Source organism: Bos mutus, chromosome 4 (assembly GCF_027580195.1).
Source record: "Bos mutus isolate GX-2022 chromosome 4, NWIPB_WYAK_1.1, whole genome shotgun sequence".
Taxonomy (NCBI): Eukaryota; Metazoa; Chordata; class Mammalia; order Artiodactyla; family Bovidae; genus Bos; species Bos mutus.
Window position 1 is genome coordinate 113,772,260 of NC_091620.1, and position 25,928 is coordinate 113,798,187.

The 25,928-nt window shown below is 47.1% G+C and overlaps 1 protein-coding gene across 1 annotated transcript in view; it reads right to left on the bottom strand.

The window, feature by feature from the left end:
* Window positions 1-25,928, bottom strand: part of COBL (cordon-bleu WH2 repeat protein) — a 299,100-nt gene that overhangs the window by 125,779 nt on the left and 147,393 nt on the right. Inside the window, 1 exon segment of the mRNA XM_070369922.1 lies at window positions 10,057-10,239. Within this exon segment, the coding sequence (XP_070226023.1) occupies window positions 10,057-10,239 (183 nt within the window).

Genomic DNA, 25,928 nt, shown 5'->3' on the forward strand with positions numbered 1-25,928 from the left:
TGCGCCTGGTGGGGACACCGGACAGGGTGGGGGCAGCGAGAATGGGAGGGCCTGCTGGAGACAGAGGGGGAGGCCGGAGGGCTGGGGACACTGGCGGTGACCCGCCCGGAGCACTGGGACTCAGGCCGAGATGAAGCCGTCAGAGGCCTTAAGAAAAGTCACGAACGATCCTCCTCCTGTTGTGACGAGTGTGGCCCTAGCAGTGGTGTGGAGAGCAGTCCAGCGGGGAAGGGTGGGCAGATGCAGGGACCAGTGAGGTGGCCATGGCAACGGGAATCCTCCCTGGGACTCAGGAGAGCCTGGACCAGAGCGCTGAGAGTAAGGGGGCTGGAGCAGGGCAGGATTTGGATCAGGACTCATGGATAAGTGGGATGGAAAGTGTACGCAGGAGACGGCCTGTGGATCTGAGACCTCGTCCCCGTCATCCCTTTCTGGGCCTCTCCCTTTCTGAGCCTCGTCTGATGCACAAGGCAAATTGAGGGACCACTCCTCTCTGCTGAGCCCCTCCCCATTCACCTCCCTCCCTTTTCAGCCCAGCACTGCAGGAAGCTCATCCGCCAAGCCTTGCACGTGTGAGGTGCTGCTGACATGCCAGCTGTAGTCAAAGGTCTTCAGTTATTACAAAAAATAACTTCTAAAATGTCACCAAATATCATCCACTTCTCCAGAAACAAATGAACCGCCGCCATGAGCTGTGTGATAGGAAACAGAGGGGCCTTCACAGGCGGAGGCCAGAAGGGTGACAAGCAATGACTTCAAGGCAAGCATCACTTGGGCCTCAGCATCTTCTGGATGCTCATTCCACTAGGCAAAAACCATCAGTCCTAACAGGAAAGGAGACTGGACCTGGGACCGCTGGCTGTGTGGCCTGACCTCCCAGGGCCACGCCCCCGCTGCCCGTAGATTGCCCGGAACCAGGGCCATCAGGGCGGCCGCAGGCCTTCCCGCTGCTCTGGCCCGGGAGGCAGAGCGAGTCAGGACCACACCCGCCGGAGCAGAGCCACCGCAATGGATGAACACCTTGACCGCAGCCAGGCGAATACCCCAGCTCTTGATGAAATGTGTCTTTGGGAGTCTAGCCAGCAGAATTTTATGACTTCCTATAACATTCTAATTACCAGATCCAGAAAATGTAGCTATTTCCATTAAATTCCCAACATTTGCAAATATCGTATTTTTTTTTTTTTACACCAACTACTGTGTTCTTCAGTGTACATTAGACTGAGATATTACAGTAATGAATATCAATTCATGTTTCCAAGTGCAGGGCCGTGCACAAGGCAGCTGTTCAAAAATATTTATTGAATACACAGGCATATATTTCATAGAAAGTTCCATCTTGGGTTAAAGTAATAACCAATCATAACACAAGTCTCCCTCATCTCTCAGCTTAATAGTTAACATCACAAGTTATTTTCATCTCAAGGCAATAAACTGGAGATAATGTACAAACACACTGTCATGTTGGATTATATGGAGCTGAGCATAATGAATGCCATAATTCAAATAATATAGGAAGCAAGAAAGCTTGAATAACCAAAATATTTTTTGAATTACTTCCACTTATAAAAAGATTCACAGTTGTAATTATCATAAAAGCAGGTGTATAATAACTGGATATTGGCTGCATAAATTAATGGCTAGCTGTTTATTCCACGTTTGTAGATGATGACCGCTAAAATTAGACACAGCACTGTTTTAGCAGACTTCTACAAGTTACTACTTTTAATCAATGGACAGAGGTTAAAAGTGAAATAAAGCTCTCATTAAACCGCCAGGGGTCACACAAATGAGATGTGGACCACTGTGGCTCATGGGGTTGTTTCTTGCTTTAATAGGTGAATTGAGTCACCTGAGTAAGAAGCACAACTCTGTACTAGTCTCTTCTTCTCAAGCAGGGGCTCCCAAGGGATGACAAGTGTTCCCTCTGCAGCCCTCGAAGGTGTGAGCTAATAAATGGGGTATATCAGGTTTGTGCCCAGAGGAGAAAATGCCACCCAGATAAGGAGGCATCCTTTAACAGAGTAAGCCTGCCTCAGGGGCTTGGCCCCTTTTCACAATTGATATCTCTAGCAATAAAGTTTGATTTTTCAATACAATCTGCCACTTGGTTAAGGCAAACTTTTGGGGAGGGGGGGCTGTCCAGACCCTCTGGCTCCTCCACTCCCCAGGGTGCTGGGTCCAGCTCTCACCTCCATTCTGCGGAGCAGTCTGCACACCTAAGAAAACAAGGCTCAAAAGTGGAGTAAGCTGCCAAGGTCACGTTCCCAGCAATGACAGAGCTGCTGGGATCTGAATCCAGGAAGCAGCTCCAGGGTCCTTGCTCTGACCTCTTCTCTGCGTGCCTGGGGTGGCTGTTCAGATCATTCCCATTTTGCAGTACTTCCCTGGTGGCTCAGAGGGTAAAGCGTCTGCTCACAAGGAGGGAGACCCAGGTTCAATCCCTGGGTCAGGAAGATCTCCTGGAGAAGGAAATGGCAACCCACTCCAGTATTCTTGCCTGGAAAATTCCATGGACGGAGATGCCTGGTAGGCTGCAGTCCATGGGGTCACAAAGAGTCGGACACGACTTCACTTTCACTTTTCCTTCTTTCATTTTGCAGAGGAGGAAACCGGGGACCAGCGAGTGAGTGGAAGGATATCCACCCAGATACCTGTGTTCCCCACCCACGATCTGAGCCCATACTGATCCCAGGGCAGCCTCAGGGTAGAAATATCTGCATAGGAAGGCAAGTCGCCTTGGTCAGCCTCTAAGACTTGCTCTGTCTCAAACACAGACTAGCAGGCAGGAATGCCGGCCCCTGGAAAAGGGGCAGGGCAAGGGGTCACACCAGCCTGGAGTGAGGTGCGGGGAGGACAGTTTAGACCTCACACATGGAAGAGAGAGAAAGATCCCACCCAGAACAAGTTGTTCCTCTGTTGATTCACGTGAACCTTCCTGGATCCCAGTGAGAAGAAGTGGGACCTGCTCATGTCGCCGCACACTGGCTTGGCCAAAAAGTTCATTCAGAGTTTTTTGCACGATGTTATGGAAAAACCTGAACAAACTTTTTGCCCAATTCAATAAATTACTTTAGGCCTCAGCTAATGGTGCAGGATGACAGTAATATTTCAATGGAAGACTCTCTCCAGATCTGTTTAAAAAAATACTTCTATTGAGTAGAAACACTGCTCTCACATCTGATTGGGCAGACAGGTGGGGAAGGGAGAGGTCTATGCAGTATTGGTTCTCAAAGTGGGGTTCACCTGGGAACCTGGTGAACCTTGAATTCTCAGGCCCCACCCCAGAACTACTGAATCAGAAACCCTCAAGGTGGAACCAAGGTAAACATGTTTTCACAAGCCCTTTTGGGATGATTCTGAGGCTCACTCAAACTTGAAAAATACTGACTTGGCATGGGGTGCCCTAAGGTATATCATTCCTATCTGAACATCCCGAGTAATGAAAACTTCACTCAAGGCACTGAGACGAGAGGTGAAGATCTGAGGCAGTGAGTAGTTCCACTTCCTTCTGCAAATGACACAGGGCTTCACCCATCTCCCTGATCTTTCTGCTGACTGGCTTGGACAAGGACGCCATGCATTTCTCTCACTGGCTCAAACACCTCTGGGAAAACATTCTTGAAAAGTACTTTTAGAAAAAACAAAGACTCAAATCATGAATGTATAATGGGATAACAATTTCTATGACAAACATTACATTTTTTAAAGTTTCAATTGACCTGGAAGATGGCTAAAAGTACTTTGCCTTTAAGATCCAAATAAGTCAATACATTGCCCCCCAGTCTCCATGGAGGATGGACTCCAGGACCCTCTCAGACACCAAAATGCTCAGGGGCTGAAGTCTGAAGTATATGCATATAACTTGTGCACATCCCCCTGTGTACTTAAATCATCTCTAGATGTCATCTCTAGATAAGTGTTAGTCATTCATTCATGTCTGACTCTTTGCAACCCATGGACTGTAGCCCATCAGGCTTCACTGTCCATGGGATTTCCCAGGCAAGAACACTGGAGTGGGTTGTCATGCCCTCCTTCGGGGGATCTTTAGATGACATAATAATACAATGTAAATGCTACGCAAACAGTTGCCAGCAAATGGAAACTTTGCTTTGTGAAAGTTTCTGGATTTTTTTTTTTTTTTTTGGATCCACAATTGGTTGAATCTGAGGATGGGGAACCCACAGATAGGAAGAGGTGACTGTACTGAATGTTTAATACTCAGTTCAGTTCAGTTCAGTCACTCAGTCGTGTCCGACTCTTTGCGACCCCATGAATCGCAGCACGCCAGGCCTCCCTGTCCATCACCAACTCCCGGAGTTCACTCAGACTCACGTCCATTGAGTCAGTGATGCCACCCAGCCATCTCATCCTCTGTCATCCCCTTCTCCTCCTGCCCCCAATCCCTCCCAGCATCAGAGTCTTTTCCAATGAGTCAACTCTTCGCATGAGGTGGCCAAAGTACTGGAGTTTCAGCTTTAGCATCATTCCTTCCAAAGAAATCCCAGGGCTGATCTCCTTCAGAATGGACTGGTTGGATCTCCTTGCAGTCCAAGGGACTCTCAAGAGTCTTCTCCAACACCACAGTTCAAAAGCATCAATTCTTTGGTGCTCAGCTTTCTTCACAGTCCAACTCTCACATCCATACATGACCATAGGAAAAACCATAGCCTTGACTAGACGGACCTTTGTTGGCAAAGTAATGTCTCTGCTTTTGAATATGCTATCTAGGTTGGTCATAACTGTTCTTCCAAGGAGTAAGTGTCTTTTACTACTTGACAAGAAAAAAGTGTTTAAAAATATGAAAACCTAAGGGTTCCCATTTTCCTATAAACTAGTCATGTCCTTGAAAATAATCCTTTCCTCCTGATTCAGGATATTCATGTTAGTAGCAGTTGCACATAAATAAGGCTTTCCAAATAAACATCTTATCTTTATATGGAAGGAAGTTCAGGAAGAAGGAATTGACGTTCTTCCCCAAAGATGACAATACATTTTTGGGTTCCTTTCCCAGAAATTAGTAAATAACAAAATCTTTTCATTTAAAAAGAAAAAAAAAAAAAGAAGCCTGTTCATAGCAAATGCTTAAATTGAATCCATATGCCACTCACATACTTAAAAAAGGAGATGGCTGCTGTGAGCCAATTTCTCCACTCATTCTGGGCCAAATAAAACAGATTTCAGTTAAAAAAAAAAAAAAAAAGCTTTTATTGCCTCAGAGGGAGCTCTATTCATCCTGTAGGGTATACAAGTACTATTTATTTTTCATTCAGAATTCCTGATTCTCTACTTCATACACATTTTCCCACTCAGGTCGACTTTATCCACTCTGTATAAGTACATTAAAATCTGAAAAACATAACACCTTCTCTGGATGGAACAAATTTTTAAAAAAATGTTGAGGCCGCCATAGCTAAGGAAACCATAAACAAAATGAAAAAACAATCTATGGACTGGGAGAAAATATTTGCAAATGATGCAACCAGCAAGGGGTTAATTTCCAAAATACATAAACAGCTTCTACAATTCAGTAAAAAAAAGACAAATAACCCAATTGAAAAATGGGCAGAAGACCTAAATAGACATTTCTCCAAAGATGAGATGTACATGAAAAGATGCTCAACATTGCTAATTAGTAGAGAAATGCAAATCCAAACTGCAATGAGGCATCACCTCACACCAGTCAGAAGAGCCATCATCAAAAAGTCTACCAACAATAAATACTGGAAAGGGTGTGGAGAAAAGGGAGCCCTCTTACACTGTTGGCAGGAATGTAAGTTGGTGCAGACACTATGGAGAACGGCATGGAGGTTCCTTAAGAAACTAAACGTAGAGTTTGCATATTATCTAGCCATCCCCATCTGGGGTGCAGATCCAGAGAAAACTATATTAAAAAATACACGCACCCCAAAGCTTTGGAGCACTGTTTACAATAGCCAAGGCATGGAAACAACCTAAATGTCCATAATGATGAATGGATAAAGATGATGTGGTACACACACACAGTGGAATACTATCAGCCATAGAGAGTGAGATAGTGCCATCTGCAGCAACATGATGGGCCTAGAGAGTGTCATACTGAGAGAAGGAAGTCAGACAGAGAAAGAACACCATAGGACATCACTTTTATGTAGAATCTAAAATACAGCACAAATGAACACAGCTACGAAGCAGAATCGGATTCACAGACATGGAGAACAGATGTGTGGTTCCCAGGGCGGAGGGGCTGGGGAAGGGAAGGATTGGGAGTTGGGATTAGCAAATATAAGCTAGTATATATAGGACAGATAAACAATAAGGTCCTACTGTAAAAATGAACTTATTGATAAGAAAAAAGTGTTTAAAAATATGAAAACCTAAGGGTTTCCATCCAGCCATCTCATCCTCTAACACCCTCTTTTCCTTCTGCTCTCCATCTTTCCCAGCATCAGGGTCTTTTCTAACAGTCAGTTTTTTGCATTAGGTGGCCAAAGTATTGGAGCTTCAGCTTCAGCATAAGTCCTTCCAATGAATGTTCAGGATTGATTTCCTTTTGGGTGGACAGGTTTGATCTCCTTGCAGTCCAAGGGACTCTCAAGAGTCTTCTCCAGCACCACAGTCCAAAAGCATCAATTCTCCAGCGCTCAGCTTCCTTTACGGCCCAGCTCTCACATCCACACATGACCACTGGAAAAACCACAGCCTGGACTAGATGGGCCTTTGTTGGCATTGCTGTTTTTTTTCTGGAATTGCTTCCTCTATAATCCAGCAGATGTTTTCAATTTGATCTCTAGCTCTTCTTCCTTCTCTAAACCCAGCTTGGAGACCTGGAAATTCCTGGTTCACAGAATGCTGAAGCCTAGCATGCGAGATTTTAAGCATGGCCTTACTAGCACGGGAAGCCCTACTAGCATGGGAGATGAATGCAATTGTCTGATAGGTAGCATATTCTTTGGTACTACCCTTCTTGGGTATTGGGATGAGGATTGACCTTTTCCAGTCCTGTGGCTACGGCTGGGTCTTCCAGATTGACTGACATAATGAATGCAAAACCTTGATGGCATCATCCTTTAAGAATCTGAATTCTTAAATTCAGAGTTTCATCACATCCACTAGATTTATTAACAGCAGTGCTTCTTAAGGCCCACTTAGCACTCCAGAATGTCTGGCTCTGGGGGACTAACTATACTATTGTAGTAATCCGGTTCATTAAGATCTTTTTTGTACAGTTCTTCCATGTATTCTTTCCATCTCTTCTTGATCTCTTCAGTATCTACTGGGTCTCTACCATTTTTATCCTTTATTGTGCCCATCTTTGGGCAGAACGCTTCCATGATGTTTGCAATGCTCCTCAAGAGATCTCCAGTCTTTCCCTGTTTGCTGTTTCCTTCTATTATTAAGCACTGCTCGTCAAAGAAGGCCTTCCTGTCTCTCCTAGCGACCTTTGCAACTCTGCATTTAACTGGAGATGCTTCTCCCTCTCTCCTTGCTTTCCACTTCTCTTTGTTCTTCTGCTATTTGTAAAGCCTCCTCAGATAGCCACTTTGACTGTTGCTTTTCTTTTTCTTCAGGATGGTTTTGCTCGCCACCTTCTGTACAATATTACAGACCTTTGTCCATAGTTCTTTAGGCACACTGTTAACTGGATCTCGTCCCTTGAATGTATTCATTACCGCTACTGCGGATTCATACGGGATTTAAGTCACACCTGGCTGGCCTATTGTTTTTCCCAGTTTTCTTTAGTTTAAGCCTGGATTTTGCTATGAGAAACTGATGGTCTGTGCTCCGGGTAGGCTCCGGATCTTGCTTTTGCTGACTTGATACAGCTTTTCCATCTTCAGGTACAAAGAATATAATCAATTTGATCTTGATATTGACCATTTGGTGATGTCCATGTGTAAAGTCGTCTCCTATGTTGTTGAAAAGGGGTATTTGCTATCACTAGAGCATTCTCTTGGCAGAATTCAGTTAACCTTTGCCCTGCTTCATTTTGTTCCATTACTTGCCTGTTACTCCAGGTATATCTTGACTTCCTCCTTTTGGATTCCAATCCCTGATGATGAATGGAACATCTGTTTTAGGTGTTAGTTCTAGGAGGTCTTCTAGGTCTTCATAGAACTGATAAACTTCAGCTTCTTCACCATCCGAGGGGCATAGACTTGGATTACTGTGATGTTGAATGGCTTGCCTTGGAAACGAACCGAGATCATTCTGGCATTTTTGACGTTGCATCCAAGTACTGTATTTCAGACTCTTTTGCTGATTATAAGGGCTACTCTATTTCTTCTATGGGATTCTTGCCCACAATAGTAGATAAAATAGTCATATGAATTAAATTTGCCCATTCCCGTTCATTTTAGTTCACTGATTCCTAGAATGTCGATGATTATTCTTACCATCTGCTGCTTGACCACATCCAATTTTCCTTAATTCGTGGACCTAACATTCCAGGTTCCTATGCAATATGTTCTTTGCAGCGTCAGATTTTACTTTCATCACCAGACATATCCATAACTGAGCATAGTATCCGCTTTGGCCCAGCCATTCATTCTGGGGCTATTGGTAATTCTCCTTCAATCTTCCCCAGTAGCATACTGGACACCTGGGGGACTCATCTTTTGGGCCTTTTATACAACTCATGAAGTTCTCACAGCAAATATACTGGGATGGTTTGCCATTCCCTCCTCCAGTGGATCCCAGTTTGATCACAAATCAAAACACTTCATCTAAAATGCACTGCGTTACAGGCTTTTCAGACAAATTTCAAGGGCTGTGGCTGGAAAAGCCAGTAGATGGGCACCGGATGTCTCTGAGATCAAGGATAAAGAACACCCCTGGAGGGACTGAGAGAGGTGACCGATGAGTAGACAGATGGATACACAGATAGACAGGTAACCAGGCCAGGAAGGAAAGAAGTGAGAAATCACGACACTGCCACAGAGCCACTTACATGACTGCTAACCACGATACAGGGGTCACACTTTCCCTCTGGAAGGTATAGACCTGGTTTCTAATTCATTTTAAGTAAAGTCAGTTTATGAATAAGCCTCAAAGAACCTGGACCTCAAGACTCACAGGGTGTGATGCCAAGGATGAGATGAACAGGCATGGGTCAGCCAAGTGACACCACTGAGTAGGAGGAAAAGTGTGAAGAGAGTCAGCTCCTGCTGGAGGAGAGCTGGGCTTAAAGGGGCTCCATGTAAATGTCCCCATTCATGGGGCAATTCCAGGAACCATCTCAGTTCAATGAGGAATCACTCGCCCTTCTCTTTACACTGCCGACCAGCTTGTATCTCAGAGTCTGTATGGAGCAGACCTGCTGCTGCCCAGGGAGCTCAACTCTGGAAGAGCCCAGAGCACACTGTCCATCTTGACCACAGCAGGGTGTCATTCTTCCCAAACCCCACCCAAATAATCTTTTTCCATGTCACACTTTAAGCCAGGAAACTTGTCAAATAATGTCCTGGCCCCTGGAAAGGGAGCATCTGATATTTCAAATAGTGTTTCAAGGCACATCATCAGGCAGATGAAGGAAGAAGCCCAGAGGAAGATGCCAGCTATGAGGATGCAGGCTCTGCCGGTCACCACGAGAGAGTCATATGCAAAGTCACTCTGCTCTGAAGGTTCCACAGATACAAGGCCTCCCTAAATAGATGTTATGTCATGTACAAACCAATTTCTAATGCAAACACCTTCTCAGCTTTGCTGTGAATGTAGATTATTTGGGCACCTATATTACATTAATATTATGTGTCATTCCTATCTTAAACACACTTCAGATTTCTTACAGAGCTTGCAATTTTCTCATTAAGCAATCATGCTCTAAATTTCAAAGCTAATGATAAATGTTAATCAACAAGTCTAAGCCTTTAAGAACTGAAGGCACAAAAATGGTTTCTGATCTTCCCTAATTGAAGCAATGTAGCACCTCACCTAGACTTCTAAATAAAGCTTACATTTTCACCCTGAGCCATCTTGTTGCTAGAGCCACAAGCTTGAAGGATGACACTGCACACAGGGACCTTCCAGAGAACTCACAGGTTCATTTAGCTGATCCACGTGATGCCCTCTCCCTACCTTTTCTGATGTCTTGTCTTGCACAGGTGGCCCTGCGCGGGGCAGGGTTGGAGGAGGGGGTGCCCGGCGCTTCTTCAGGTCCGACTTGACCGACACCCCTGAGATGTTGCCAAGAGAGAGGGATGGACCCAGGATAACGGAACGTGGATTCACACACGGGGAGTTCGGGGTCGTCAAGCAGCCCTGTCGGAGGAAGAGACAAATAGAAAACCTGCATTACTCTGAGATGCTTCTGGATGCTTGACTGCTCAGAGATGAAAACTGAACACCCAACGCCCACCAGAGCTTCTCCATCATCGTTTTTACAGACAAACAATGTTTGAATCACAAAACCTTTGTTTGAGAGCAAAACCCTTCTATTTTCACTCTCCAGGGAAAGTGACCACAGACCCCATTACAGGACAGGTTCCTGGTATGAGGTTTATTTTGCTAATCGTGAAGGAAACAGCAAGACTGTTTAAATCTGTATGAGGAATTCTTACCAGCGAGAATCATGGAAAACCCTCGACCCACCTACAGTGATGAATTTGCCTCCTTAAATTTGTGATCTGCCATCAGACCGAGTACTTAGATGCTGAGAAGGGGAAGGAACAGATCAACAGGTGTGTTTCTCCTGGAACGCAGAAGCAGCGCATCTTGGCCGTCTGGAGCAGCATCTCACCCCCTGCCTGGAAGGGGCTTAGGTTTCTCCTAATTTGGGGAAGTTTCAAATAATTGACAGGGCAGTATAAACAGCCTGCCCTGGATATTTCATGTGACCATCAAATGCAGTACTTCATGACAGATCCCTAATTAACTGAAAACAAATTCAACCTAACACCCTAGTTAATTGCTCCCAAGGAGCAACGTCTATATCCAGGGAGCAGACTAAAGGCATATATATGTATTTTTTTCAGTTCTTCCTCCTAGGTTCTATTTAGTGGAATAATGCAAGTGTTAGTGCAGGGAAGAGCATTTAGATAACTAGCAGTCTAATTCCAAATTAAAACCAAAATGGATGCCCATCCCTTACCCTTCTATGCCCTCTGTCCTGCCCTGACCCTCCCCAGAACCAGCGTCTGCACTCCACGAGGTGCACACTGAGGGCCAGTGTGTGGAGTGGTCAGGCTGCAGATGAGGGGGACCCAGAACCAGCGTCTCCACTCCACGCGGCGCACACTGAGGGCCAGTGGAGTGGTCAGGCCGCAGATGAGGGGACACACTGCCGGGACTCGTGACTTTGCCACTGATAAGCTGGGTGACCTTGGAGAGGTTTTGTAACTTCTCTCTGCCTCAGTTTATCTCCTGCAAAATTGAGGTCAATAATAGTACCTCCATCCCAGAGAAATGGTGAGAACGAAATGGGTTACAATAGGTGAAAGAGGCTTAAAGAGAGTTCAAGGCACAAAGTGAGCATCCAGTATGTGCTGTTACGGTCATTATGCATTTGTATGGTTTTTTTTCTCCCCCGTTTCGGTGTGAGCCCCATGAGGACAGTGGCCATTCCCTTTTTGCAGTCATAGCCGAGTCCCAGGCTCCCAGCAGCTCGTGGTAACTGGTGGGCCCTTGAGTCCACACAAGCAGGAGTGAGTGGGTGGGCAAATCTGCCTTACATTTCACACCAGGAACTTGTGGGTGAGCCATCAGCTCACCACATTTGAAATAAATATAGAAAGAAAACTCACCACTCAATAGCAGCCCTGTAAGACGTGCCCTCAGCCTATTCTGTCCTGCCAATTACATCAGTATTCAGTTTCCTGAGAAGATTTTTGAGACTCAGATTTTCTTGTACTTAAATATTAACATCAAAGGAAAGTGGAATCCCTGCTTCTTATGCCAATTCATGCTTTCCTGCAAGACGCTATCAAACATACTGATCATCAAAAGCAGAATCCCCATAGCAGGTCAGGGACCCACAGGAAAGAGCCCTACACCCAGAAAACTAAACCCAGGCTCCCACATAAAAATGTAAAGAAAAAATGTCAGTTGTTTCTCCCAAATCCTCCAGTTTTGCAGACGTCAGATGTGTACTAAGCAGTCGCTAAGTCACGTCTGACTTTTTAGTGACCCCATTGACTGTAGACTGTAGACTGTAGACTGTAGACTGCCAGGTTCCTCCATGGGATTTCCCAGGCAAGAATACTGGAGTGCGTTGCCATTTCCTTCTCCAGGGGATCTTCTTGACCCAGGGATTGAGCCCACATCTTCTGTACTGCAGGCAGATTCCTTACCGCTGAGCCACCAGGGAAATCTCCTACTAAGCAAATGAGCCAATGCAAAATGAACTCTTAAATACTTCCATCTACCTTACACGTACCTCCATTGCAACTGTGAACACAGAAAAAGACAAAAGAACTTAAGTGCACTCAACAATGCTGGGTCTGGATGGTAAATGAAGCAAACCAGAGCAAGGGCTAGGCTGACCCAAGTCTGGAGCTGGGCGTGCGTTACACTGAAGGGCTGGCTCGCTCGCATGCCCCCACTGGAGGGGGGCTGGCTCACTCACATGCCCCCCACCCCATTCGAGAGGATACAAACTCATGCTGTAGAGGTTTGTTAAGGCCTGTGAAGCACAGCAGAGAACCCTATCCACTGCCTGCATCTCTGGAGCGTGCCCAGACCCATTGGCATCCCTTAAACATGGACTTTGTGACAGGGCGCCTCGCATTCCTGACCCTAATTGCTTTTCTTCCCTCTTCCCTGTCTACACTGGCACTGCCAGTCCTTCTTGCCTCAGTCCTCACCACAACTATGCCTGCCTGGCAGAAGCCTCAGCGCCTCTTTGAACTCACTTTGGTCCCTTCAGTGCCCCAAGCATGTTCCCGGCTCTGTGCAGACACTCTGTTAAAAGCACTTCACAGCGCATCTATTTTATATCTATTTCAGGCTCTTCCTCTGTAACCCTGCTGCCCTTAGAGCACCAGGACTTCTGAGTCTGTCAACTCTTTCCTGAAGTGGGGGGGCTGCCTCAGCGCCCACCCTGCACACACAAGCAGGAACAGCTCCATCTTTAAAACGAAGGACCTTCCACTCACTTCAAAGTTGCTGTCAGCACCCAGCGTGTTTCTGTCACGTTAGATGTGTCCCATATATGTGGTTTCCCTCCTTTGATAAGTATTTTTGGTAAGAATGATCTCATCAGGGCCACAGAGAGATGGCCTTGACAGCAGAGAGTTGGAGCCCAGGGCCACCGATCCTGGCTGTCTCCAGTCCTGACACCCGTCACTGACGGGCTTCACAGGGTCCACGTCTCTGGAACAGAGCTGAGTTCCGACACCACAGGTCTTTTAGCCAACTCTGTTCTACAGAGCACACACAGCTCTCTCCCAAACCCAGCCCAAGCTTCACACCCTCAGTGTCGGTGTCCCCTAGTTCTCGGTCCACCGAGCCCTCTCAATGCTGAAACACAGCAACGCTTCTCAATTTTCAATCCAGGGGCGGCCAAAACATCTTGGCTGCCCAGAGGATATTTGTGGTTTAACTCGTTTCCTTCTTTCCCCACTCCTGGAATTTGCGCACACAATAAAGAAAAAAAAAATCCACAGAATAATTTGGATAGAAACATTGCTAAGTACTGGATGTCGTTTGGGAGGCCAATTCATATCAGTGTAAAATAAGATGGTAAACCGCACTGTGGCCCATGTAGCCTGGGGTCTAGACAGCCTGGTCCACGCCTCCTGTTCCAGTTGGGTTTTCTCCTGCTGCGCAGTGGCCAAGTTTCACGGGGAACAGACCACGGCTTGCCTGCAGGAGGGATCTCATTTCCTGCTCTTGTCCAAACTGTTCAATATCATTAAAAAAAAAAAAATCAAATCCGTTTCTCATAGGGGAGTGAGTCATACCTTCCTACAAAGGTTGGCAGAAAAATTCACAGGTTCTGGCTTTCATAGTCACATCAGATTTTCTTAGTTTTTTTCTCCTGTGATGGAAGCCCAATAAATCATTAAGAAAGAGCAATGGATAATGAAAACGGGAATAAAGAAAACCCTACTGACAGGGCCCATAAGAGGTCTCATTGTTAAGATGGCTCATTATGTTGACCTCGCAAACACAGAATAAAATCAGTGATCCTCGAGACTGACCAAACTGCCCAAAAGACATTCTGTTTTCTCACTGGCCCTACCTTCTCAAAGCTATGAGACCACCAGCTACAATCTCCACCAGGAGGTCCAGACCTCTGGCTCCGTGACCACAGGACTCAACTACAGGCTAAAATTTAACCATCCCTTCAGAGAATTTTTCATTGGTGGGGCATAAGAAAGACCCCGTCAGAAATGGAGGACACTGGTTCTCCTTAAGGGCCAGTCACCCTCTCTTTTCCCTCTAATAAATTCCCCTTTTCTTGCCTGACTGCCCAGCTTGCTTTCTTTTTCTCTGCATTTGCCTTACACCAACCTTTAGGACCCAGAACTCGTGGGACTTCAGACTGTGGGGTGTACACCTCCTTTGCGGTCACTGGAGGGCTAGTCAGATGGGAAACAGTACTAATGCCATGAATTCCCACCACCACTGACAGCCTACGGATTTATTACCTTCAGTATAAAATGATAAGATGGGACTTCACTGGTGGTCCGGTGGCTCAGATTCCCAGCTTCCAGGTCAGGGGGCCTTGGTCAGGGAGCTAGATCCTGCATGCTGAAACTAAGAGTCTGCATGCCACAGCTAAAATTACACAAGCTGCAACTGAAGACCCTATGTGCCTTCACTGAAGATCGAAGATCCCACACGCCTCAACTAAGACTTGGTGGAGCCACATACATGAACAAATACTAAAAAAAATTAAGATGATAACTTGATCCCATCTCTCACGCACAGCTGGAGGTTGAGGATTGGGAAACAGCTTTGGGATCTGTTGATTTTGCCATAGATATCTAATTTTGAGTTAAATACGTATATTTGTTTTTGTTTGAAATGTTGTCATTGCAGCCAGAACAACAACCGTGGAGACCACTGTTCCTGCAGTGATGGTCTCAGTAGGTTAGGGGCAGAGCTAATTCTTAAGGCCAAACCTATAGTCACCCCTTCCCACCCCCGCCCCTGGGAGCTCATGGGTTCTCAGGATGGCTCAACTGAAAAAAAATGCATAGCTGAAAAGTTGAGAATTATGTTTTATTCAGTAGACAAAACTGAGGACTTAAGCCTGGGACACAGCCCTTCTGAGAGCTCTGACAGACTGCTCAGAAGAGCTAAGGTGGGAGGAGCCAGAATATATAGGGATTTTTGCAACTCGAAACATCAAAAGAGTGCCGTTAATTAAGGAGAACCGGACATCACGCTGCTCTTTATATGGGAAGATGCAAGAGTCTGGCTCACTGAAATCATCCCTTGGACATCTACCTCAGCTACCTGGAGCCAGCTTCCTGTGGAGTTTTCTCATCCTGAGTCTTCTCAGGGTCTGCCTTGTGGGTGGCTGCAGTGTCTGCTGGTTTAATGGTGGGGATCCTGTTTCCATCCCAATTTCCCTTACATCTGGGTGCCTGTAATGTGACGACGTGATGACTGCAACACCCTTTGTTCTGCTGACATACCAGCGACATTTGTTTCACTGACACAAACTCCCTTGGCTTCTCTCTGGGGAGAGGCACAAACCCTGAGGGTTTTCCAAGCAGCCATCCTGAGAAGCTGTGAGCTCCTAGGCGTGGGTGGGTGACTGTAGGTTTGGCCTTAAGAATTAGTTCTGCCCCTAACCTATCGGGACCATCTGTGCAGGCAGAGTGGTCTCCACGGGGCCAGCACTGCCGTGACAGCTCCCTATAGTGCTGGGGAAGGCTCTGGGAGTGCTGGGTCTCCCTGGAATGATTCTTGGGTTCACAGGGACTGCAAAGAGCAGGTTCTCCTCTTTACTCATTTACTCATAATCCACTGGGCAGGACACTGAGAGTGCCCAAGGTGAGCATCACCGTATCTGTGTGGGCCCCACTGTATCCTCCGCTGCAGTTGCTGACATCACCCGCCTCAGGCAACTCTACAGGCATCCATGTCACAGCTGAAGGGGGCCTCTGTCCCTAGAAACAGGAAGGGCGCTGTGAACTCTGACTAGAATATGCTTCTGAGATAAATGGGGCAATGCTGTACTTGAAACATTTCTGTCTAAATTGTTTCTGGGACCTCCCTGGTGGTCCAGTGGTTAAGACTTCACTTTCCAGTGCTGGGGGTGTGGGTTCAATCCCTGCCGGAGGAGCTTAGATCTCACATGCCTTGCAGCCAAAAAGTCAAAACATAAAACAGAAGCAATACTGCCACAAATTCAATAAAAACTTTAAAAAATGGTTTCATAAAGAAGTAAGGATGAAGAGTTATTTGTTCCCATTTCTCAAAATTGTTCATTCTGGCAAAAAAAAAAAGACTACCTTGCGAGAATCAAGCATAAGGAGACCTTTTGACATGGTTGGTGAGGCATTCAGACAGAGGTTTTGGCCTAAATATTGAGGAAAATATTTTGGTTATAGTAAGTACAATCTGAAATAGCCATCAACGATTTTATCAGCATCACATGCTTCTAAATTAGACCAGATATTCTTAGGATGGCATGGTTTTAGAGTTTTAATGGGGAGAAAAGCTGAGGCCCAAGGAAATGAATTGAACTCCTCAGGATGCCTGAGCTCCTGGGGAATGGGATTCAACTGGTCAGTTCCAAGCATCCTGCATCCCTCCTCTCCGTTCACCATGCTGTCCCCTTTTGAAAGGATTTCAATAGCTTTGCTCTTCTCTTTTTCCTTTCTCTCTTCCTTCCCTCCTTCCTTCCTTGTTTCGTTCTCTCTTTATCAAAAAATTCAGTGGGAGAGAAGTTAGTCAGACCTGTTACCACATCATCCTTTCTTCGGATACAGGTTTTGGCAGGGATATAAGGCAGGGCCACATGACAGAGCCTGATAGGTGGCGGACCTCACTCTCCTGCCCACACTCTCAGGGCAGCCCGGGTCTATCAGAGCTGCTCTGATGTGAAGGCAGGGAACACTGCTCCCCACCCATGGCTGCCAGCGCTGCCCTGGATGCTCTGCTTGTTTTTCCTTATCCTCAGAGCACAGCCTTCCTGAAGGACACACCCCTGGCTGAATCCCTCTGCCAGGGGGTACCCTGTCTTCCTGTGCCCTGGAAATCTGGCATCAGTTCAGAGCAAAGGGCAAACAAAGAGGCTGAAACCCATCAGCTTCGTGAGAATGAATCCTCGTGATGGGCAGAGACACAGAACTTAGGAATCTAGTTTCTACCGTGTGATGTGAGTGGGAAATAGCCATTCTCTAGGGCCATGTTCTTCCTGGGAATGCCTGAAAAACGGCATTGCTTTAGAAGATAAGTTGTATAAGCTATTTGGCCAACAAAATACTGTGTCATGGAAGCTCTCTGACAGTTTCAAGCTTCAGAACAATTTCAGAGATCTTTCTTCTGTTGATTGGATTTTTCCTTACAACATGCCCAAAACATTCAGCTGGTAGTGTCTGCCTTCCAACTAAACTCAGGGAAGACACTGAATACTCTGGAACTCTGAGCCTGAAAACTTTTTAGCAAACACGGGGGATGCTTGGAATACGCTGATTACTCATAATTGACCACTTTCACCAAGACCATTTTAGAGAGCCAGAAAGTTGTGAAAAGCTTGTGAATGAAAAGGAAACCAGCCTCGGTATAAGTCAGAGGTGCCTGGCCGCAGGAAGGTGGTGGGCACGCTGGGACCCCAGGTCAGTGTGGAGGCTCCACAGCGGGTGTGGAGGAGGAACCCTGGGTGAGGTGGTGTGATGCTGAGTGGAGAGAGCTGAGCGTAACTCAGTGCTAGGCTCATGGGGACGAGGCGGGCAGAGACCTGAGGGAAATACCCGGACCCGCACAACAGGGTGTGTGTGTGTGTGTGTGCGCGCGCGCGCGCGTGTGCGATGGCTTGCTGTGGGTCTATGTGAGATTTCAATGGATGCAAACCCAAGCACAATTTTGGCAGGTAGGAGTGATGATTCTAATTCATATGAACCATAAAACCTTAATAATAAAGGTTTCCCTTTCAAATGTGTGAAGTTTCCTACAATTTACAAGGAAGCAGACTTTGAATGCTCACCTGAGAGTTCTGTTTACTAAAACTCACCAGGAGTAAGATTGCCTACATGGTCACAGTGGAGATAAATGAATAAAGGTATTGAGATCCATGGATTTCTCTAAAGGACACCAAGCCTCGCATGTCAAGTGTCTCATGTGTGTTTCTTGAATACCGCAGGCTGGATCTGGCAGCTGGTTGGTATTGGCTGGGTCTCAGGGCTGACGGAAAAAGACGCCTCTTCTCCATATAGAAACAAAACTATTCAATAAAATGAGAAAGATTCTCCCTGTAAGCAACCAGACGATTTCTAACACTCCTATCAAATCAGGAAGGCTGCTCTGTAACTGCAGATAACTGAGTCGTTAGATGGAGGAAGTCAACTTGATAAAATGTCTTTTCTAGCAAATTTATCTTCAAGTAAACTAGTAGGGTTTTCGTTTTTTAAAGAAGCAGGAAGTGTGGGTATGATTCAGTCGTCTGTTGGCTGAGGAGACCAGTTCTTCAGGGCACTGTCCAAACGCCCCCCTCTCACTTGCAAAGACATCCCTCATCCTTTGCTAACCACAGGCTTCACTCTGTAGAAGATTGACCCCAAAATTCACCACTGAAGATGGGACCCTTATGCAAGGGTCCAAGGAAAAAGTCCAGTTAGAAAGAACATAGCAACAGCATTTTGCAGACTTTCCTGGGCAAACAGAGAAGGGTGGTCTCTCTTCCAGAAGTGAGTCTGAGCAGACGCTGGCTGAGAGTGGGGAGAATCAGGGCTGTGGGGGAAGGAAGGGACCCCACCCCAGACTGGAGCAGAAACAGCAGGGATGAGTGGGGTCATTCAGCTCCCACACACCAACCCATCTGATCACGGGACCGTTCCGCCAGATTGGTAATCACATAACCCCCTTTCACAAGAAACTGAAGCAGAGAGAGCGGATCCTCCAGAATCACATTCAGACAGTGTGAAACCATACAGGCTGGTGGGAAACAGGTTCTGAAACTTGGCTGCACACTGGGACCCCAACCCCTGGAGCTTTTGAAGATGGGAGATGCCAGCCACACCCCAGATCAATTTCAGCATACACTCTAGGATGGGAGTAGGTATTTGATTTTTTTTTTTAAGTGTCAAAATATGTATAACATAAGAGTTATCATTTTAACCACTTTAAAATGTGCAGTTCAGAAGCATGAAGAACATTCCAGATGGTGCCCAGACACCACCATCCAATTCCAGAACTGTTCATCCCTCTAAAAGGACACCCTGGTCCATTCAGTACCCACTGCCCATCCATCTCCCCAGCCCGTGGCGACCACCTGGTTGCTTTCTGACTCTCAGTGGACTTCCCTGGCTGCTTCACATGAATGGAGTCAAACAACACGTGGTTTCCAGGTCTGACTTCTTTCACTCTGCGTGAAGATTTCAAGCTTCCTTTGGTCTCAGCCTGGGTCAGAGCATCCTTTCTCATCATGGCTGGATAATCCTCCTTCGCACAGAGAGTGCATATTCTGTTCAACCCATTCACCTGGGGACAGACATAAGGCTTGTTTTTGACTTTGGGGACTTGAGCCACTGTGAACAGCTGTGTCCCAGTGTTGGCTTGAAGCTCTGTCCTCGACTCTGGTGGGTCCCTCGGAGCAGACGTGCTGTGTCTATACTTCATGCTCCCCAGCAGCTACACTGTTTTATAATCTTTTCCACTATCAGTAAAAGGGGGTTCCAATTCCTCCACATCCTTGCCAACACTCGCTATCTGTTATTTTCCTTTTATAAAAAATTATAGCCATCTTCTTGACGTGAAGCGGTGCCTCACTCTGGTTTGGGTTTGCATTTTTGTAGCTCATCATGACCCCGGGCATCCTTTCACAGGCTCGCTGGCCCTTAGGCGTCTGCTTTGGAAGGCAAGATTAGGAGCCACTGCTGGACAGTCCTCCCCAGAACCATCAGAGCACACTGCCCAGGGCAGAGGTGGCTCGTTTTTCCTTTTCTCTCAGGACAGAGCCTTAGAGCATAAGCCCGGGACATTTTTCCTGGTCTCCAGTCCAAGGATGGTGGGGGTTCCCACGCGTGACAAACCTCCACTGGGAACAACTATACATGATTTCTGCCCCTCAGACTTACCCTCGGAAAAGCATCTCAGGAAGCGAATGCCGTTTCCAGGGGAACCTCGAATAGCTTCCATCTGATTTAAGGAGATTAATCATAAATTCCGGAGCTGTACTATTAATTAACAAAGCACCAGTGACCCACCCCTGATCCCTCTCTGGGGCTCCACTGCCTGCAGAAGACACAGCTGATCCAGTGGGTGTCAGCCGTGGAGACAGGGCCTCAGGCCACACACGTTACAGGATCACCTGTAACGTCCACCTGTAAAGCTCTGCAGGTTCCATCAGGCCGCCTGTGATGTCCACCTGTAAAGCTCTGCAGGTTCCGTCAGGCTGCCTGTGATGTCCACCTGTAAAGCTCTACAGGTTCCATCAGGCCACCTGTGACCTTCTCTTGCAGCCTGGGCACCCTGCCCTTGTCTGCGCACCTGACCTTTAGGGACAAGATTCTGCAGTTCTCCTGACCCATACCCACTCTGCACTCTCCCTTGAAGACATTAATTCCCGTTGGAAATAAAAAAGAGAAGGAGAAAGGTGACTGCAGGGGAGCTGCAGGAGGTGGCAACAGCCCAGAGGGTTAGAAGAGGGGACTTCGGATCAGATGCCGGTTTCCTCATCCCAGGCAGGGAACAGAGAGGAAACGTCAAAGGAGATTTGGCGGGTTCTGTCCAATCCTTTCACCACAAGGTGAGCAAGCCAGGAGGAAAAGCAGATACTACAACAGTTACAGAATACGGTCGCTACAACCCATCTGGAAACTGGGAAGTGGATCTACCTGCTGCTGTTTGTCATTCCAGGAGACATGCAGGGCAGTTCTCTTTCTGGGTGCCATGTGGGGAGCTAGCAGGGGTATCTGTCTAGTAAACCAGCCAAGCAGGCCATCGTCCAGGCCAGGGATGTCCATGCAGGCCTGACAGCAGGAGGTACTCAGAAGGGGAGGGAAGTCTGTCTCTCTGGACAGCAGCCTGAGGCAGTCCCTGGGACCATCTTACTTTGGGGTTTACAGGCTGGCAGGCTTGGCTGCCTCTCACTACCCAGGTCACGTGGGGCAGGTGGACAGGGCACAGCTGGAGCAATGGGGGCCCCAGAGGAAAGGAAGAGAGTTACTGCTTTCCCCTTTTCTTCTCTCAGAACTCAGACTCCCAGTGAGCACCTGTCAGCATCTGTTTCACCAACCGGATTCTAAGGGGCTACTCCACCAGCCTGAAGCAAAAGTGTGGGTGCTCTTCCCAAGGTGGGGTACCCGCCTGACCTGCCCACAGGAGCCCCACTGCCACTGCCCCACTGTCTTCTCTCCCAGACACAGTGGCTTCTGAGACAGAGATGATGCTGACACCCGGGAGGCTCTGCCCAGCCTCTCCTCTCAGGCCCCCCGCCCAATGCCCCTGCTCTGCACAGCATCCTCCCCAGGAGCTCTGCCCACCTCGAACCAGGCTCTCTGGTTCTGACCCACAGCTGCCTGGGCTCTGCTCCCCAAGTAAGCCCCCAGGAACAGCCTGCGGAGGCCTGTGGGTGAGTGAGAGAACCAGCAGAGGTGGCTCTGGGCTGGCTGCCCACAGGCCCTGTCCTCAGGGACCCGGCACTGCAGTGGCCTCTACCCAACAGCACCCCACCTGCTTTTCAGGGCATCTGGGTGTGTGTGCATGTGTGAGGAGACATGTACACATACGCACACACAGACATAATATATATATAATTTAAATATACTATCACCTTGGGAATCCCTGGTGGCTCAAGACAGTAAAGAATCTGTCTGCAATGCAGGAGACCCAGGTTCGATCCCTGGGTCAGGAAGATCTCCTAGAGAGGGAATGGCAACCCACTCCAGCATTCTTGCCTGGAGAACCCCAGGGACAGAGGAGCCTGTCAGGCTATAGTCCATAGGGTCGCAAAGAGTTGGATATGACTGAGTGACTAACACTTTCACTTTTCACTATATATTATATATTACTGTATATAATAATTATACTTATTATAATATATCAATGTACTATACTATATTATATGATATACAAATAATATATAGTTAAATAATATATAACATTACATATAATATATAATACATAAATAATAGAATATAACATATATAATATATAAAGAACCTGCCTGCCAATATAGGAGATATAAGAGACATGGGTTTGATCCTGGGTTAGAAGATTCTCTGGAGGAGGGCATGGCAACCCACTCTAGTATTCTTGCCTGGAGAATCCCATGGACAGAGGAGCCTGGTGGGCTACAGTCCATGGGGTCACAAAGAGTTGGACATGACTGAAGTGACTTAGCATGCACACACATAATATATTATAGGACATATAATATAATAATATATATATGATAAAAATCTCTTCTCATGAAAATACTCAAGCCCTCATTTCTGACTTTAATGCAGACTCCTCAGCCCCTATTTCTGGGCTCTTTTCCAAGTCTCTGAGACAAGCCTCACTCCCCTTGTGCCAGGCCCACTATCAGAGCAGTGCAGGCTGTAGCCTGCTTTACCGAGCCGGCGCCACCTGCCCCCACAGCCCACATGCTGCGCCTGAGCCTGAGGGCCGGGGTCCTCCCCCACCCTCTGTGAGTCAGGGTGAGCGGCCAGGGCCCGTCGCCTCTCTAATGATGAGGTCGCTGTCAGCAAGGTCGCACATGCCTGGGTTCTGAACACCATGGTGGGGACTATCCTCCCCTCAAACATCAGTCCCAGGCAGCTCCCTGCACCGTCTGCTCTTCAGGGTCACGGGCAGCTGAGTCCAGGTCGCCGGCTCCTCCCCAGACGGCACTTCCATCAGGAGTCCTGTGTTTGTATACGAACCTCACTCCACATGTAACCCCTGTCCACAATAGGGCTACATTTTCTCTCCTGCTTCATGAGCAATTTTTAAACTGGCTGGTCCATTTTATGAAATGAGTGAATCAACACGTTTTTCTTGTTTCTATGGTGTTTGGTGAATTTGCTAGTTCACAGATCTGAGTCACTGACAAATTTATTTCACTATTTCCCCCAGAATGTCGGGGACACAGATACAAAAGCCATCATAATCTTTAGGCCTTGTCACATTTCTTTCTATTTAAGATGCTGGCAGTTGTCAGTCTCTAGGGAGGTACTTCTGTGCATGTTCATGCATGCTGTGCATAGCTGCACAAACACACACTCACAAACACAACCACACATGAAACACTGTACTTATTGCTTTCACAGAAGGCACAGGCTTGGAAGAACAGGGTGGGAGCCCAGCTCTGCTGAGATGCAGGAGAAGGGTCACACCTTGGCTTGGGCATCACCAGGTAGCCCATATACCCAGTGATGCATCAGCTGGATAAACCAGCCTTCTGGTCAACCAGAAACAGGACACACACACACTGCAAGTCTCCTTGCATCGGTGACCAACCCCAGAAGCCTGGAGATGGAATTCCAGGAAATACCCCTGATACCCAGAGTTGACACAGATCATTATAATTCTTTATAAATGGCAACATTCTTCTTTTTATGTTTTGATTGTCCTCAGCATAATGTTCACATTTCCTGGAGAATGACAGAGGACAGGAGAGACGTCCATCCTCCGAGAGGAAGCAGACACCCTCAGCAGCCTTTCTGCCCAGATGATGACGTGAGGGAGAGAACCACCCGGCCACCTTCAGAAGACAGTTCTGGTTGGTGTCATCACCATCCAGATGAGAGCCACCTGTGGCTGCTCAAGGCTAGACAGAGACGCAAATGCCACAATTCAAAGGGTTACATGTCTCCTTCTGACTTTTTGGAGAAACTGCTCTATTTTTTCCACTACAACTTTACAGGGTCTTAGGGTTGGAATGGCAACCTTTCACCCAGACATGAGTGACAAAGACCCCAAGCAGACAAGGGGTCCTTGTTTAATCCTGATTTAAGGTGAGAACTGAAGAACAGGTGCCTGAGTGCTAAGCCACTTTAGTCGTGTCCAACTATCTGTGACCCTACGGACAGTAGCCCACCAGGGTCTCCATCCATGGGATTCTCCCGGCAAGGGTTGCTGTGCCCTCCTCCAGGGGATCTTCCCTACCCAGGGACTGAAACTGCATCTCTTACCTCTCCTGCACTGGCAGGTAGGCACTTTACCACTAGCGCCAAATAGGAAGCGAAGAACAGGGTTATCTTGTTAATTGTAAGTCAAATAAAGAACAATCACTTGGCCTTGCAGGAAAAATCCTTGTATGTGTAGCTTGCTGTTAAGCACCGAATCCCACCCCTTTCATGACAGTGACATTCAGTGCCCATCCCTGAGCCGGGGCCATGCCTCACTCTTCTCCCCACCCCCAGGGCCCGGGAAAGCCTGCACACCAGTCACCTCAACATTCATGTTTGTGGGGCTGTCTGCATGTTTATAGACAAGTAACTTGGAATAAACTAGCAATTAATATTTTCTCAGGGCCCAGGTAGCCCCTTCTTTGGAGAAGGCAATGGCACCCCACTCCAGTACTCTTGCCTGGAAAATCCCATGGATGGAGGAGCCTGGTAGGCTGCAGTCCATGGGGTCGCAAAGAGTTGGACACGACTGAGCGACTTCACTGTCACTTTTTACTTTCATAAATTGGAGAAGGAAATGGCAACCCACTCCAGTGTTCTTGCCTGGAGAATCCCAGGGACGGGGGAGCCTGGTGGGCTGCCGTCTATGGGGTCGCACAGAGTTGGACACGACTGAAGCGACTTAGCAGCAGCAGGCCCTTCTTTTAGGGGAATCCATTGCCATGAGTGTTTTCACAGGGTGTTTTTATCTACACTTTCTGTTGCTAAGGAAGAGCTGGTAAAGGCAGACATCACTGCAAAATCAAAAGCAATCTCGCACACAAATCAATCAGCAGTACAAGTGTGCCTGGAAACGGCACCTCCTCTTGCCCTTGCTGGCTGGCCTGTAAGGGTCTCTGTGGCATTTCTGTTTCTTGGGTCTGAGATGCAGATGCTCCGGCTGCTCCAGCACAGGCATCCTCTAACTCAGCTCGGCTCAGGGATCCTCAGTGATGGGCCAAACCAGACCACAGGCCTGTTTTCAGGAACCAAGACCCTCAGGCGCACAACTAGCTGAGGACCACCACCCGCCTGCCAGGGAGCTACCATTACTTTGTTTTGTAAAGTTAAACTCCAGCGTCGGTGGAGTTGACCCCGGGCCCAGTTCTGTCCTCTTGGCTGGGTCCTGGCTCTCATGGGGACTAAGTTCTTCACTCTCTGGTGAGCAGCCCATAGCGTATATTGGAGGGTGCCTTTTACTTGCACATGACTGATGCTAAATGAACACGAATTCAATGCAGCCACTCTGTTCCTTGATAATATTGCACTGTTAAATTTGCTTTATTGCTGCCAAATATTATGACTGATAATTAAATATATAGTTACAAGATATGTAGCAAATCATTTTCAAATAATAACAAAAAAGAAGGATTGTCCACATCATTATGCTAAAGCAAATGTAAATATAATCCCTCCACACAAACTTACATTGTAATATTTCATTACTGAATGAATTTTAATTAATATTCAGTAATATTCCCACTTACTAATTCAAATCAGAAATTTAATCAAAAATTCATGTATTAATTCAGTTCAGTTCAGTTCAGTCGCTCAGTCATGTCCGACTCTTTTCGACCCCATGAATCACAGCACGCCAGGCCTCCCTGTCCATCACCAACTCCCAGAGTTCACCCAAACTCATGTCCATCGAGTCGGTGATGCCATCCAGCCATCTCATCCTCTGTTGTCCCCTTCTCCTCCTGCCCCAAATCCCTCCCAGCATCATGTATTAATACTTAC